The sequence below is a fragment of the Ambystoma mexicanum genome, chromosome 6p (assembly GCF_040938575.1).
Source record: "Ambystoma mexicanum isolate Mex_15411 chromosome 6p, UKY_AmexF1_1, whole genome shotgun sequence".
NCBI lineage: Eukaryota > Metazoa > Chordata > Amphibia > Caudata > Ambystomatidae > Ambystoma > Ambystoma mexicanum.
The window spans coordinates 365259889-365277194 of record NC_090935.1 but is presented as its reverse complement, the minus strand read 5'-3'; the positions used below and the strand labels follow the sequence as shown (position 1 = coordinate 365277194).

The 17306-nt window shown below is 48.8% G+C and overlaps 1 protein-coding gene across 6 annotated transcripts in view; it reads right to left on the bottom strand.

Annotated features, from left to right (window-relative positions):
* NIPBL (NIPBL cohesin loading factor) overlaps positions 1-17306 on the bottom strand; it is a 2053700-nt gene that overhangs the window by 1850787 nt on the left and 185607 nt on the right. For 4 of the 6 annotated variants that reach the window (XM_069627143.1, XM_069627142.1, XM_069627144.1 and 1 more), the window contains exon 4: positions 15713-15843. In XM_069627143.1, the coding sequence (XP_069483244.1) occupies positions 15713-15843 (131 nt within the window). The remainder of the gene's footprint in view (positions 1-15712; positions 15844-17306) is intronic. The other 2 variants (XM_069627145.1, XM_069627146.1) reach the window with 1 other exon arrangement.

Sequence of the window (17306 nt, the reverse complement as noted above, 5' to 3'; positions counted from 1 at the left end):
AGCATCGCCTTTACCTCCAGGAGAAGTTGAGGGACGTGAAGTTCTTTCCTGGCCACGGGGGGGACGCGCGGGCACCTTCTTTGAAACTCGAGCGCGTGGCCCCGGGCCAGGGCGTCCAGCACCCAACGGTCGGTGGAGATGGACTCCCACACGCTGACGAAGCCCGCCAGCCGGCCTCCCACCGGGGTGCTTCGGTGGGGGCCCGACCCCGCGGCCGGTTCAATCCTGCTTGGACGCGGCCTTGCCGCCTTGACCTCCTTGGCGACGACGGCGGGGTCCGCTAGACTTGCCTCGTCCTCTGTAGGCCTCTTGCGACGACGAGCGGGCCGCTTGACGGTAGGAAGCGAAACCGCCGCCGGAACCTTTGGAGGCGCCCTTGCCTCCGCCGCTCCGAAAGGGCGTTCGTCGTTGCTGCAGGACTCCAAGGGCCCGGGCCGTCTCAGTATCCGCCTTGATGGCCTGAAGGGAATCGTCCACTGTCTTCCCAAACAGGTTGTTCCCGTCGAAGGGCATGTCCAGGACTCTGGTCTGGACGTCCTGCCGAAAGTCCGTAGCTTTGAGCCATCCACGACGTCGAAGGCAAACGCTGTTGCCCAGCTGGCGGAACCCAGTGTCGGCGATGTCCGTCGCCACGGTGATGGCGTGGTCCGACGCCACCTCACCTTCCTGCAGGATCTCAAGGGCCTCCGCCCTCTTCTCGTCCGGCAGAAAATCCAGCAGGGGAGCTATCTTGTACCAGAGCTCCCTGTCGTAGCGGGCCACGATAGCCAAGGCGTTGGCCGCTTTAATCGTCGTCGCTGCCGACGAGATGACTCTACGTCCCATAGCATCCAATTTCTTTCCCTCGCCGTCCGGCGGGGAAGTCGATGTGGAGGCCGCACCCCACCCCCCGCTTTCTTCCTGGCTGCCGCGGAGACGACGGAGTCCGGGGTAGGCTGCGCCCGGAGGCATAGGGGGGACCCGGGACCCGGTACTTTTTCTCGTACCGGTCTCTTCTAGCTGGCGTCGTGGAAGGGTTCTTGAGGAGGGAAAGGCCCTCATCCCAAATGTCGTCCAACAGAGGCACTGCGAGGACCGTCTTCCTCTTGGCCTCGCGCCGCTGATAAAGGAAGCCTTCCTTTTTCTTCTCCTCAGGGCAGAGTTGGAAAAGCTCGGAAGCCCTGGAGATCATGGAGTGGAAAGATCCGATCTCGTCGGGCGGAGAAGCCCTGGTGGGAGGCGACGACGGAAAATCCTCGTCGTATGCCTCGTCGTCCATACCCGTCGCTGCTGTGTCAGTCCCCGTATCATCCCCTCGGGTGGACGGGGAGGAGGGCTGGACGGGGCGCGACGGTTGAAAAGGAGTTGGTGGATGGATCCTTCTTTTCTTGGTAGGGGGAACACCAGAAGGTCCCGGTTCTGGATCCCCCGACGGGAGAGGTTCCTCCGTCGGTAACGGTAGCCTCGTCCTTATCTCGGAGCATAAGGACTGTATGGCCAACAAAATGGCCGCCGAGTTGTCTTGCGGCGCTGGCAGAGGGGAATCCGACGGGCGAGCAGGGGCCCCGTCGGTATCCTCGACGATGTCGTCGTCACCTGCGTCGGGGTCCATTCCGACGGGCTGGCCTTCTTCCACGCCTAGGCCGTGGCTTAAGACCTCGATCAGCTCCTCTTCTGAGGTTGAGGCCGAATCTACGACGACGCCCTGCCCCCCCTTCTTCCCCACGGAGGGTTTCACGGGGGTCCTATCGATGGGCACAAAGGAAGACTCCCTCCGAGGAGGCAGGGAGATTCTGGGCCCTGAGGTCGCCACCACTGGTGCAGCCACCACAGGCTGAGCCAGGGCCGCCGCGACCGTTTCGATAGAGGGCTTGGTCGGATGGATCAAGGCCTTCACCACCTTAGGTGCGCTCACCGCCTTATCCTTGAGGGAGGGGGCACTGCCACGCTCCTCCTCTGCCTTAGAGCTCGACCGGGGCCTCTCCAGGAGCTTCGCCGGGTGCTCGGCCTTCCTCTTACCCGACCCAGAGCGTTGGCTCGTGGTTGATGGTGCCGGGGAGGGTGCGCCCTGCCTGGCGCCCGTAGAGCCCGACCGTTCGGCGCTCCCGGTGCCAGCGGACTCGCGGTGCTTGGCCTTATGTTGGGCCCCCGTCGCCGGGGCGCCCTCAAAGGTCTTAGAAGACCGCTCGGATTTCTTCTTCTTCTCGCCAGACGGGCTCTTACCCTCCAGCCAGTTGGCGAGACGTTGATGGCGGTCCTTCATGGTCCGTTCCGACATGTTGCCGCAAAACGCACAGTCCTTCTCCACGTGCGTCTTGTCCTCATGAAGGCAGTAAAGGCCGAAAGAGTGTTCGTCCTACTTGAAGACGTTCTGCAGCTGGCATCCAGGGCAGACCCTGAACAGCTTCCCGGGCGTCGAGCTTCCCTTCTCCTGGGCCATCTCCGAGACCGGGCCTGAGAAGCTTCTGGAGTCCTCCGAAGTGTAGCTCGACGAAATCTTCACCCTTGAGGGGCACAGATGAATCCGACACGGGTCCCCGTTGATCGGATGTAGGATCGGTGGAGCTTGAGGCTCTTTTGACCGAAAGAATCGAAGTTTTTTGTGAAAAAGCGCGAAAAATAGCACTAACGCTCGAGAGCAATAGCACGAGGATCCCAACACATGAACGTGCGGTAAAAATCTGAAGATGGCTGCCAGAGGCGGTGCTTAGGTAGAGGGCAGTCATTGGCTGTGGTCAGTATGACGCAGAGACCAGTGATTGGTTATTACTACGAAAGACAGATCAGAAACGAAACTGATACTGGTTTTTTCTTTACCGAGGATTCCCAGCCTGACGACGGGGAATATTCATGAGCATGTGAATCCATGCCAGACCCCATGCTGGAGAAAGTTAGCCTCATAAAGGGAGACAAGGTCTCGAGTCACATTAATGTCCAGATATCGAAGCGTTGTGAGGCTGACCTTTACTCCTAAGGGAGCGAATCGGTCTGCCTCAGAGTCTCCACTTTTGTCAAGTGGAAGGAGGATCAGCTTTCCGGTGTTGATTTTAAGGCCAGCCAGTTCTCCATATTCTTCGATTATGCTGATCGCGGCCGGGACAGAACTTAGGGGATCAGTTAGGTGCAGTAATATATCATCTGCATAGAGGCCTAGTTTGTATTCGCATTCTCCTACCATAATGCCTTTTACTCTAGCATCCTGCCTCAATCTCTGTGCCAAGAGAGAGCACGAATAGTATTGCTGACAGTGGACAACCCTGCCTCGTTCCCCTTTCCAAACGGAACCATCGCGAATAGCCCCCGTTTACGGTCACTGACGTTGTGGGGGATGTATACAGAGCCGTAATGGCACGGCGTAACTTCGGCCCCAACCCGTTCCAGACTAGCACCCTTTCTAAGAAGTCCCAGGCCACCCTGTGGAAGGCCTTCTCGGCTTCTAGTGACAGAAGAGATGGATCCCCTCCCTTTCCTTGTGCCTCGTAAATAAGATGTAGGGTTTTCCTCATGGTATCTGCACCCTGTCTCCCAATGACAAAGCCAACCTGGTCGGAGTGTATTAATCACGGTAAGTACTTTTTGAGTCGGGCTGCAATGACTCTTGCATATATTTTAGCATCTATATTAAGAAGAGAGATAGGGCGATAGGAACTACAACATGTGGGGTCTCTCCCTTTTTTTGGGATGACGGCGAGAAGAGCTTGGGAGAAGGACGGGGGCGCCTGGCCGGTTTCAAAAATGTTATTAAATAAGGATGCAAGGAAGGGGGCGACTAGTGTGGAGAAAGCCTTGTAGAATCCGGGTGTGAAACCATCATCTCCCGGGGCCTTCCCATTCTTTGGGCATTTTATGGCCTCTGTGACTACTTCTGTGACTGGCGTGTCTAAGGATTCGGCTTCTGTAGATGTGAGTGTGGGGATCCGGACTTCTCTAAGGTAAGTGTCAATACTTCCTTGGGGGGGAGGGAGTTCGCATGTGTATAAATCCTCATAAAAGTAGGCGAATGCCTCTAGTATCCCCCCAGGAGACGTGACGAGACCTCTGCTTTTAAAACCGTAATTCGCAATTTGTTGTGGGTCAAAATGGAAAAGCTAGGCTTCCCGTTTTTCGTTCACACCATCGCCATGCTCCATAATGCAACGTGCTTTAAAATCTGCATCAATCAGGCGGGCAATATTACTGATGAAATCCCAATGCAAATTGGGGTCAAGCAGGGGTGCAACCTTGCTTCTACTCTTTAATTTGTACATTTCAGATATAGACACTATGGTCTACCATCACTACTTTTCCGGTCGGGATGGGTCATCTGCGACTGCATTGGTTAGCATTCGCAGATGACTTCCATCTTTTTTGACAGAACGCCTTACAGGCTTCAGCATAAATGTGATGCATTTGCTTCATATGCCACTCAGTGTAATCTTAAAGCCAACCCTGCTAAATCTAAAATTCAATTTTTTTCGGGCAACAAGAAAAAGATTCCCTCTTTTACTTGGACTCTTCACGGTTCTCCAGACTTATCGCCTTGTATTCGTTATTTGGGATACAATTTGTACGATGTGTCTTCTGTCGCTAATTGGCACAATTCTCTAAAAAATCTAATCCAGACAGCTGATTGCACAATTAACCATCATTTACTGAAGAATATGTACATTTATTGGTTAATTCAGAACTGCCTTAATTTTTTAAACTATTATTCTCTGCTATAGACTTCTTTTCTCTTAAAGCCGAATCCATTATCCTATATGGCTTAGATCTGTGTTTGTGTGATCTAGATCAAATACTTAACTGCATCCGAGCACAAATGTGGAAAAAATAACATTGGCTCTGGCAAACGCATCACCTAATGCCTGCATTTTGCATGAACTAGGTCTATATTCACTTTCAGCGTGATTCAAATGGAGGCAATTGAAAATCTATGCTCGCATTCAACCTCCATGCAGCTCCTTATTTGTAGATCTTGCAAAGATTCACAGTATTCGCAAGCCTCCCTCTATGGCTCGCTTTGACAGGCGAATGAAATCCATCATGCATACCATCAGCATACTTCCCAGTGACCTTATAGAACGTCCTGCTTATGACAAAAAGAAACTGAGTTCGACTGGATCTGCACCATTAAACAACTTGGTACTCTCAGCATACCAAGAATACGCTAAATTCATCCGCAAGAGGCTTCCCAGGCAGATGTATCTTACATTATTTCCCTGTCAAAAAATCCACACCATCTATTTAAGATTCAAACTCCACCAGTTCCATACTCCTGAACACACCAAATACTGTAATCTAGGCAATCCCACCCCCTATATTACATGTGGATTTTGCAAACATTCTCAAATCGAAACACTAAAATATCTAGTAATTTACTGTCCCCATTATGAAACATCTAGGTTAGTCTTACTCGATTGTGAAAATGTAGGAACTTCCACCTTAACACGAGAGTGGCTCTGGTCCAAGTGCATGCAGAGAAATCAGTAAAAACCTTTTCTTCTTGCCCCCACGCGTTTGTTGTTCTTGATTGATGCAGACTTGTCCGGATCGGTCATTAATGCATAATTGTCACACTTAATTGTTTGACCCTACTGATCACTCTGCGTTATCCTCCTGACAGCATTGATGTTTTATGAAATGTTAATGGTTGCCCTATTACTCTAATTTCTCTGATAATGCCATTTCACATGAATACCACAATGCGAGTGCGCGTAACTGGTAAATGATCTCCCTTAATGCCTACACAGAGGTTTGAAGCAGGGTTGTGTATTGGCCTCTTTTTTATTCAACTTTTTTAAACTAGATATGGGGGGTCTCTTTGATAAATTGTGATGGAGACTCCCCCAGAGTAGGAGCACAAAAAAAACCCATCTATTATATGCAGATGATTTGGTCCTCCTATCGCAAACTCCAAGTGGGCTCCAAAAAATGTTACATCAATTGGGCTCATATGTTCAGTTGAACAACTTAGAGATTAACACAACCAAAACACAAATTGTAGTGTGTAATAATACTCGGAAGTTTACAAAAAACACAAGCATAAGTGGTATTTGCAGGGCTGTGAACTGTCAAATGTCCCTCAATATAAATATCTGGGTGCAACTATTCAACATGAAAAATATGCCCAGCAGTATTTGCTGGATCTCAAGAACAAGCTCCAAGCACTAATGTCACAAACAAAAATGCTCATTAAAAAATTTGGGAAATTCTCCCTGAAGCAAATTGTGTTTTATAAAATGAAGGTCACCCCCATCATATTGTATGGTGTAGAAGGCATTATTTAAAAAAAACTTGCATTCTGGGATTTGTTGGAGTCCAATTACTGGAAACAGATATTACAGCTACCTAGCAGCACCCCGATGGCATTGATACGTCACGAATTAGGCATCCGGTCATTATATTCGCAGGTAACTTGGAAACAATGCGCTTTACTCTGAAAATGCCTGACACATTTAGAAAAAACGAGTATGTTGAGAGTAATAGCGCATTACCTCCTGACGTCGAAAAATCTGTTTCCTGTAACTTGGCATACTCCTGTTTTGAACAGCTTAGCTGATGCTGCTGTAACCACAGATTTCCATATAACCAATCCAGATCGGGCAAAAACGAAAATCTTACAGCAAGACTGGAAGGTTAATGCAACAAAGTGTACTTAATACAAGGACTTTAACATCTCTTTATTTGGTACCAAGAAATATGTTGTGATGGCTGAATATCTGGTGAAATGCCCCTTCTCTCATATACATGCAAAATATGAGGGATTTAGATTAAATCTATGGAACCCAAGTGATGTTTTGTGCAAAAGGAAGCTAGTGTCGCTTGAACAAAATATCTGTCGGTATTGTTTGAATGTGAACCAAAAGCAAACTCCGCAGCATCTTTTTTTTTGGTGTGGAAATATCATAGGCCGTAGGCATTTTTATTTTCTTATAGAAAATAACTTACATAAGCAAACAATACATTGTTATCAGCTTTTGGGCACACTGTGACCAGTTCCGGATTTGCCCAAGGCTTGTTCCGAGTTCTTGTCCTCCATGGGCCTCCGTCCCTTAACATTATTGACATGCCTTTGTTTCCCATGCTAATATCCCTTTTTTTTTTAAAATGTATTTTATTGTTTTATTGCAACGTAACAAAAACAACATAACATTCGCAAAACACTCCCCCCTCCTACAACCCCAGGTCCAACCCGCGTTCCCTATTGTTCATCTTCGCTGGAGAGCCCTTATGAACTGCTTGCGTCTTGATTAGAGGAGATTCCCTCTCGGGGATGGAATAGTGTCACTGTCAGCGACACCCATTGCTGCAGGTCTTCACCAATGTCCTGTTTCTGTTCCCGCTGGGCATTCTCCCAGGCCCCCGTTTCCGTGGTCGACCATTTATGGAGGTCCTCCCACCACTGGGTTACGCTTAGAATCCTAGGGCTCTTCCACTCCATAGCGATGCGCCTTTTGGCCAGAATGTACATCAGATCTTTCGTCTTGTTGAGTGGTTTGTTTTTCTTGCTTTTCTTGTATTTGCCCAGTATTATGTCCAAGGTTATGTCCGCTTCCATCACCTTTGTCTCCATTTGCTTCCAGTAGGTTTGTAGTGCTGGACAACCCCAGAACATATGGGTCATGCCAGCATGGGGTTCTCTGCATTTGGGGAATTCTGTGACTCCTGCACCTTTAAATTTGGAGAGGGCCCCTGGGGTAAGGTAGGCTCTGTTAATGATGTAGAATTGTATAAGTTGTAATCGGGCGTTTCTGGACACTTTCTTGTGATAGTGTATCATGACTTGCCATTCTTCGTCCTTGAACTGTAGGCCCAATTCCTGCTCCCATTTTCCTTTACACTTAAGGTCTTGTCTGGTTGTGCCGTCAAGCAGCGACTTGTAAATCCGTGGGGTTTCATGTCCCCCCTCAGCCGCGTTCAGCATGTTTTCCACGACCTCTGTCCCAGCTACAAAGTCGTCGACCTCAGGCCATCGTGAGGTAAGGACACTTACTACGGCTCCATGAAACAGGAACTGACCTGTAGGTAGTCCCGTGGTTTCATGCAGCTCCTCGAATGTCAGGATGCCCTGTTCGCTCGCCAGGTCGCCCAGGGTGGCAATCCCAAAGGGTTCCCATATATTCCTAATTATCGTCGGGCCATCAGGTCTGGCGGTCATTGTGGCTGCCAGCGGGATCTGAGGTGAGTAGGGGTCTTTTGCATTCATGGCTCTGCGGGCTCGCTTCCATATCTGGATCCCAAGGTTGATTAGGTATGGGGGGTTCTGTTTTGTTTTAGGTGTAGCCCAGAGAAGGTCTCTAAGGAGCCCTTGGGAGACCGCCTGCTGTAGAAGTCGGGTGTCCGTTTCGTCTGCCATCCATTGGATCACATGCTTCAATTGGCCTGCTAGGTAGTATAGCTCAAAATTGGGGATTTTCAAGCCTCCCTTGTCGTAGGGCCTCTACATTACCTCCAGTGCCACTCTGTGCCGTCCCTCCTGCCACAGGAATCTCCTACAGAGCTTATTCAGTTCTCTGAAGAATTGCTGAGGGATGTAATATGGGACGTTTGAGAAGTAGTGTAGGAGACGGGGTAGTGCCACCATTTTGAGTAGTCCCGCTCTACCGGCCATTGAGAGCGGTAGCTTGCTCCAGAGGTTCATTGCTTTTTCAAGGCGGTCTTTAGCTTTTGCCGTGTTCAGGGCTTGTTCGGTCTTGGGGTCTCGGTGGATAGACACCCCTAGGTATTTGACGGAGGAGGTCTCCCACTTAAATGCCAGTTTAGGGAGGCTCGCTACTTTGACCCCGCTCAGGACCGCCAGGGGGAAGAGGCAGGATTTATCATGATTGATTTGGATCCCAGTGACTCTGTGGAACCCCCCTAAGGTTTCGAGTATGTATGGCAGTAAGTGTTCGGGGTCACTTAAGTAAAGGAGCATATCGTCAGCGTACATAGAGACTAAGTGGGTTGCCCCGTCTATCTCAATACCCCCATCCTCATATTCTTGTCTTAGGTATGCAGCGACAGGCTCAGCAGCTATGATGTATAGCATGGGGGAGAGGGAGCATCCCTGCCTCGTGCCTCGGTGGAGGAGCCATTTCTCAGAGTAGGTGCTATTAGCGCGCACTCTAGCTGTGGGGTCTGTATAGATTAGCTTGACCCATCTTCGGAAGGCCGGCCCTATTCACATTTTGGCCATGGTGGCGTGAAGCCAGTTCCACCTGACGGAATCAAACGCCTTAATGGCATCTAGGGACGCCACTGCGCATTTGCTTGACCTGCCCTCTGTGCTATGAATGACGTGGTGTAGCCTGCGCAAGTTCTCTGTGATGGAACGCCCGGGTACATATCCCGTCTGGTCCCGATGGATCAGCAGCGGGATCACTTTTCTCAACCTCCTAGCCAACAGTGCCGTCAAAATCTTGTCTACATTTAGCATGGACAGGGGCCTGTACGAGCTGCAGTCGTCCCCCTCTTTGCCTGGTTTCAAGAGCGGTATAATCACAGCTTCGCGCATAGTGTCCGGCAGGGTACCCGCATCATAAGCTTCATTATAAACTTGGGCCAATAAGGGGGCTAGTGTGTCTTCATAGGTTTTATAAAACTTCCCGGGGAGTCCATCAGAGCTCGGTGTCTTCCCAGAGGGGAGTGATCTGATAGTGGCCACGACCTCTTCGGGGGTGATGGGGTCGTCTAGGGTCTCGGTAAGCTGCCCTTCTACTGCGGGCAGTCTGATAATATCTAGAACGTCCTCGATATCAGTGTCGGCAGTTGGTGTGGGCTCGGCGTAAAGTGCTTGGTAGTATTTCGTAAATACCGAGTTTATCTCATTCTGCGTGTGCGCTGATGCTCCATCGGGTCTACGGATGTGGCAGATGGGCCTCCTAGGGGTTTCCCGTTTATAGAGCCACGCTAGTAGCTTCCCTGGTTTGTCACCCATGGCGTGCTTCCTCTCTATGTGTTTTGCGTAGCTAAGTCTCCCCAGTTTTTCCCAGTGGACTAGACAGGCATACTTGAGGTCCAGAACCTTCTTTATGTGAGCAGGGTCCAGTGAGGACGCAGCTTCGAGTTCTCTCAGCTCGCCTTCGTCTCGACCTAGCAGGGTCGATATGGATTTCTCTGCACCTCCTGTGGCAGCTATCATCTCCCCCCTCATCACTACCTTGTACGCCTCCTATGCCGTGCGGATGTGTCGGACACTGTCCTCATTAATCTGCCAGTAGTCTAACGTGCTGCTGCGGATCTGTTCGCTGAAGGCTCCATCCAGCAGAGCCTCACTCCTGAGCCTCCACGTGGGTGCAGGAGGTCGGGGCGCTAGCACTGTCCAGGTAGCTGTGAGTGGAGAATGGTCAGACAGCACTCTGGCTTGATATTGTGCGTTTTCAAATGAGGCCTGGTGTTCTTCGCTCATGAGTAAGTAGTCTATTCTAGTATACACTGCGTGCGGGGGCGAGTAAAATGAGTATTCTCTCGCTTCAGGGTGTTGCTCTCGCCAGAGGTCTACTAGTGCGAACTGTTGTGTCAGTTCTTTCAGAATTTTAGCCGGCGGGGAGGGGTGGGAGTGCTTACTATCAGACCTGTCCATGCGAGGGTCTAGGGTGCAATTGTGGTCTCCCCCCCCATATCAAGATACAGTCTCTGTATGGGCCCAGCCTAGTGTGTAAGGAACGGAAGAAAATTGTGGCATCATGGTTGGGGGCATAAGAGTTGATCAGGCAGACCTCCTTCCCTTCAATGGTGCCATGTAACAGGGCCATTCTTCCTTCAATGTCTGTTTTCGTGTGGATCAGGTTTATAGGGATGTGGGGGCTATCCATATAAGGACACCCCTGGCATATGTGGAAAACGTGGTGCCTATCGTTGTTCCTCTCCAGATCCGGGCCAGCGCCGCCAACTTTGGAGCGTTCAGGTGTGTTTCCTGCAGGAAGGCAATTCCGACCTTGCTACGTTTCAAGAATGAGTGAATTCTACGCTGTTTGACGTAGCAGTTCATCCCTCTGTCATTCCATGTCATGATTCTAATTTTGTCAGCCATGGGAAATTGGTGGTCTGATGTTCCGGGCTTGCGCCTGGGGTATGTCTGTAAAGGGTTCCAGCGACTTTGGGCGCTCTAGGTGGTCCTGGGTCTGAGTACTCGCTAATTCCCAACTGGGGTCCCCAGGTCTGGGTTCCCCTTCCCAAAAACTTGAACTTCCCTTTAACATAACGAGTCTAGCGAGGTTTCCCTCGTTCTGACTTTCCTGTTTCCGCTCCATTTGACCTAAGCTCTCCAGGTGCCCTACGGGTGGGTGCAATTCACCCAAACTTCTTCCGGGGGTTTGAAGCAGGAGCTCTTCGATTGTTGCCTTGTGAGTAGTTATCCGACTCCCGTGCAACTCCTATGGAGATCAATGTTGCTGCGGTGTGTCTCGATTTCCATGCGAGCCCAGCTTCACAGCCGGGCGACCTGTGTCACCTAGGATGCTGCTTCCGTGGCCTGCGCTCTCTGGGTTCTATGTCTGGGATCTGCTCTCTGTCCATCCACTCGCTGGCTTCCACTGGTGTATCGAACAGTAGCGCTTTGCTGTTGTGTAGCACTTTTAGCCTGGCCGGGTAGAGAAGCATGTAACGTAGGCCTACGCTTTTTAGTCGTGCCTTAGTAGAAATAAATTGGGCCCTCGCCATCTGGACTTGGAATGTGTAGTCCGGGTATTTGGCGACTTTGGCTGAGTCACGTTGTATACGGCGACCCGATCTTGAGAATGCGAGAATCGCCTCTCTGTCTCTGTAATTGAGCACCTTGGCTATTATAGGCCTGGGTGGGGCCCCTGGGGGCGGCCGTTTGGTGAGGGAACGGTGTGCGCGCTCAATGGTAAAGCCTTGCGACAGCTTTCTGGCCCCAATTTCCTGTAGTAGGAGGTTCTCTACATAATTCGTGGGGGTCGCTCCCTTCAATACCCTCGGAAAGTCTGAGGAGTCTTAACGTTGTTTCGGCGCGCGCGCCCTTCAGCTTCATCAGCTCGGTCTTCTAGGTTTTTCACCTTTTGTACTAGAGCGTCCACGTCATTTAGTATCTGGGTTTTCGCCTCCGTGTTCACGCGGACCTGGGTCTCCAGCGCCTCCGTTCGACTTGCAATAGCGCGGACATCCTGTCGCAGCAGGTTCAGGTCAATTGCTACAGCGTCGATTTTAGTCTCCCTGGTCCTCTGTAGGGCCTTGATGGCTTCCATTAGCTGTGAGTTAGCTGGTTCCTGGGTCTCTTCCTGCTGAGCTGCCGTATTGGTGGTGCAGGTGTCAAGACTGGCTGGGCCAGCATGTTTCCATGGTTGTTTGCCGCTGTCTACTCTTGTTGCCTCTCGCTGACATTTCTCACTGGGCAGGCGGGCCACTGCGTGGTAAACCGCGATGCAGTGCCGTGGGTGGGACTAGTAGAGTATGTTGGCACGACACCTTAGGGCTATGTGCGCAGCACCTTTTAACATCAGCGCAGGAGGGGGGGGCGTCAGGCTCGCCTCAGTGCCCCTAGGCTCGTGTACGCTCGTGCCACGGGCAGAAGCGGCGCCCGTGGATCCGCTGTTAGCTGGTCCGAGATCAGGCCACTACTTAGGATGGGCATGTCTCCCCGGTGAGGGCATCCCCGGGCCGGGTCTTCTGTTGCCGCGGGGCACGGCTAGATGTTGGCGAAAGCCCAGGATCCACGTCCTACAGGGCTGGGTGCAGTTTGTGGTCCCAGTGGTTGCGTGGTGGCACAAGCTGGGGCGCTAATGCGGGGGAGGGGGTGTGGGGGGCGCTTATCCGCTGTGTAATGCTGGAGATGGCGGCTGGGACCCCCCTCCCACTATCTTCTTACCCCGTGTTCGTTCGGCGAGTTGGTGGACCACTCCGCGCCGGCTCCCTCTCACTTCGTCCAGGTTGTGCTCCAGCTCCGGGTGCTGTGATCCCCGATCGCGAGCAGACCCGGCGGGGCCGCTCGCGCTCCACCTTCTCCGCAGAGGCTCCGGCAGCATATCTCAGGCCGCTCGGGGCCAGGTCTCCTCCAAGGTTCCTCCACTCACGTCAGCAGCCCAGGTGCACAGTCCCCTACTTCGCGAGTGGGCTCAGCAGGGCCGCCCGCGCTCCTCTGTCTCCGCTGGATTCTGGCGGTGCGTCTCTGGCTGCTCGGTGCCGGGGCTCCCCCAGGGCGGCACTGGAGCTCAGGAACCGCAGCGCAGGACTGCTCTGATCTCCGCTCCTCTCGCCCAGTGCTCAGTTCGCCTCCCAGGCGCCGCAAGCCACGCCGGTCCCCAGAGCCGTCTGTTGTACGGGCCGTGTGGCTGTGCTCCAGTGTACAGCGTCCCCCGCTAGGCAGGCGCCATTTTCTGGTGCCACCGTATCTCGGAAAACTCTGAATATCTTCATGCCGGTAGGTCGCAGCGGCCCCAAACTTTGTATGCAAGTGCTCTGGGCGCTTAGCAGCGGGTGTGGCGAGTTTCAGCAGAAATAGTGGGGCGAAACCGCAATATCGCAGCAAAATCAAGGGCACATCATACAGAGCTGCGTGGAAAGCGTCCTGCTTACATGGCGGTTAGCCACGCCCCCCTCTGCAGCATCTTATAGAGGAGTGTACTGCATTAAGAATGGTTTGAGAAATGTGTTAAGAGTTTTTTTTTTAACAGTTATGTAGATCAAGATCAAATATGGCAATTTTTATTTTCAAATTCGCGAATTGCTGTACAAATAGCAATAGTGCAATATTTAGAAATGATTTTACCTATGCGAGTAATGGAGTTGACTGACCCATTTAGTAGAAGATTTTGAATAATATTGGTACAAAATTCATTTATCTTTGAGATATAAGTGAATGTTGTTTTGTTTAATGCTTTGTTTGGTCTTCCCTTTTGTGACACATGTACTCACATTGCAAAATATTGTGAAAAATGTTATTAATATGTGATAACTGATATGGAAAGTATTTGAAAAGTTGTTTTCAACTAAACAAAAAAAAAAAGTTATTCTAGGCACTCCTACTCAAGGGGGCTGAGTGCACTATGTTCTGTTACATTGCTTGCAAAAGTGTTGGTCACCTGTTCACAATTTGTTAACTTGTTTTGCAAACACTTTTTAAATTTGGGAGACAAGCATCATTCTATACTACCATCACTCTTTTATAGTAATTAAAAGTTAGATTCTTTTATACACACTTTGTTAGCTGCTCACTTCAGAACAACCGATCTTACTCTTGTTTGGTGTAAGATTTTCTGTTAACTCTTATTGTTCTGTTACTATTGCCTAGCTGTTTTTAGTTTTAATAGAATTTTAACTTTGGTTTCACAATTGTTCCACTGTAACTAAGTAATTGTTGCTATGTCGATTTTGTAACATTTGTGTAAATATTTTCTTCTTTTGTAAAGGTTTTTCTTAAGCCAAGAACAAATTAAAAAAGGGTGGGGCGGGACGTAGGAGTACACCTGTGTGCTGCTGTAACTTCAAACATCCCACCCTCTTCTCCAAGTGCTACTCGCTAGTTTATGATTCTGAGCAAATCCACAAGCCTCAGACGGCATACATTACTTACTGTAATCATATTTCCGATGCTTGTATCTGCTTAGATTCACATGCGCCCACTCTTCCTCCCCTCTTGGGAGTTGAAAGTGCAGGGACATCTTACAATTACTATTATATACTCACACAAACACTTCATACTATCTCATGTCAAAAACAAAACAATCTGAGGGACGTGTAGAACCATGGGTACTACAGACTTCACACTAGGGATGGCATTACAGAGACACCCAGTCAACATCCCTTTTCGACTATCGAAAAAAAGTTATGCAATACTCTTCAAATACCACTACATGGCAGCCTATGCAAAGCATGTGATTCTGCCTGACAGGTCAATAACTATCTTTGTGTGATAAAATGTGGTACTGGTCCCTTTCAAATATCCTTGGAGATCCTATACCGAAAACCACCCGATGCAGTTCATGCAAGTAACACCAGACCTATGACTGCAATTAGTGACATTTAACATGGCTACACATAAGGTATGGCTAGAGTTTCTAAAGGTTTTTAAGCACTAGTGACATACAAAGATCACAGAAGGCTTGTCTCGAGGCACGCAAAAGGTTCTTAAGGTTGTTAAAGAATAGGACAAAAGCTTTAGTTACAGAAGCAAACTATCAAGGGACACTACTAAAAATAAACATGCAAACACCTATTGCCAAACACTTTATAAATGGACATGTTAACAGATGATGTATCCTACCTACCGCACGTAAACATTTGAAAATGGTGGTGTGGCAGAGCAAGGTGAGAAAGATGAGATAATGGTTGTCCACATTTACCAACCACGTTTCACTTAAAATCATGAACACAGCATGTTTCTAATACCAATTTTCATTTTAGTATGCTTCAAGCAAGTGTTCAAACCATGAGGGAAGTAGGGTGAAATAGCAATTTATTAACTGAAGTGTACGAAATCAACTTTAGACATGGGTTTTATGAAACAACCATCTAAATAAAAATAACTTATACATGCCAAAGAACGGCTATCATGATCTCAAACATCTTTCCATTACATCCCCATATTTCTTTTCCATTTTTAACTAGACAGTACAGACTAGAACAAACAAATTTAACCTACATATATGGCCATACAAACACAAACAACCAAGCTATCAAACCATAGAAAACACTTACATCTAAAGCATTTATCATATAGTCAAAAGCAACATCCTCTCAAACAGTTCCATAAATGGATATCTGCCATCATACTTAAAACCTCATGCTTTAGAATTTAACTCAAACATATCCTCACCGCCTTGCACCCCAAATCTGTTCTGCATACTTTTTTCTCTGAAAACATTGGGGTTCCTCGCCAGGATAGCCTGTAGCAAGACTGGAATATCTCCCTCTGGATCATCACTGCCAAGGTTATCTTTCAGCTCTCTATTAAAAACAGGGACAAAACAAGATGCATTCTTTACCAAAAATACATTGAAATTAATCTGATAACTAATCTGTTAGATCATTCACACTTTAGTTATTAAGATACAACAGGAAGCTCTTTTGGGGTCAATAACCAAGTTATTGCATAGATTTATACAAATTGGTCACAGTTAATGTTTCAGACATGAATAAGGAAACTGAAGACAATCTGTAAAGCAGCTTTGAAAGTTGCTATAACTACCACAATAGGAATAATTTCCTTTGTGGCAATTATGGCTAGAGCACTCCCTTCTTCACTGCCCAAAAAGGCAGGGGTCTGCAACCTTTGTCTCTCCAGATATATTAGACTACAACTCTAGAGCTAGCCAGTAAAGCAAATGGTGAGAGATTTGATTTATAACGCACGTATCCTTACGGAACCAAGCAGGAATCTGTATCTAGGCACAGATGTTAAATTTCAATGACCGCTTAAAACATTACCAGAGAGAAACACAGGAAAAATTACTTAAGGAACTGTGTCTTCAATTTTGTTCGAAAGGACAGTAGAGGATAGATTCCGTAATTCAGATGCTAGTGCATCCCAGAGGTGAGGCCCCCCGATGAAAAAACATTAGTTATCTCGAGAAACAAAATAAGAGGGAAGGACACCCAATACATTTTTTCCAGTCGAGCGAAGCAAACGAGATGGATGATTTTAGAGAACAGATATCTGTGTGCCACACCTTGTATACATTTGTGTATTACGCACAGTAGTCTAAATTGAATTTGTATCCGTACAGGCAGCCAATGCAACTTCCTCAGATACTCTGAAATTGGTATAATTTTTGACAGATTAAAAACCAGTCTAACAGCAGGATTCTGGGCCACCTGGAACCGATGTAGCTGGCTCTCTGGTGCTCCAGTAAGGAGGACAGCACAATAACCAAGTCTGGAATTCACCATGGTTCCCACAACCACAGCATGATCGGGTTCAGAGACATATGGCAAGATAGATTTTAAGAGCATAAGTTGATAGAAAACAGATCTAATGACTTACGAAACATGAGCATTACAGCCCAAAGATGCCAGCCATACACAGCCCAAGTTTTTGACCTTACATGAAAAGGAGGTTGCAGCATCGAACATGGCAGGACAGGGAGTAATCGCATGGAAGTCTCTTAAAACATTTTTTGGGCTGAACACTATTCACCCAGTCTCGGATGGATCAAGTTGGAGCTTACTATCAAGCATCTAGTTTTTTATAGCATTAGCACAGGCTAAAAAGCATTGTGTAGCTTCCGGTGCAGATCTTTATCCAACAGAGGTGTGTGTTATCTGCATAGGAGCGATAGTTCAAGCCAAAACCTGTCAAGATTTTCATCAAAGACCTGAGAGAAACAAAAGCAGGGACAGATGACCCTTTTGGTACACTGCATAACACAGGAGGGTTATCATAATAAAAACTTGTAAATTTAACTACTTGG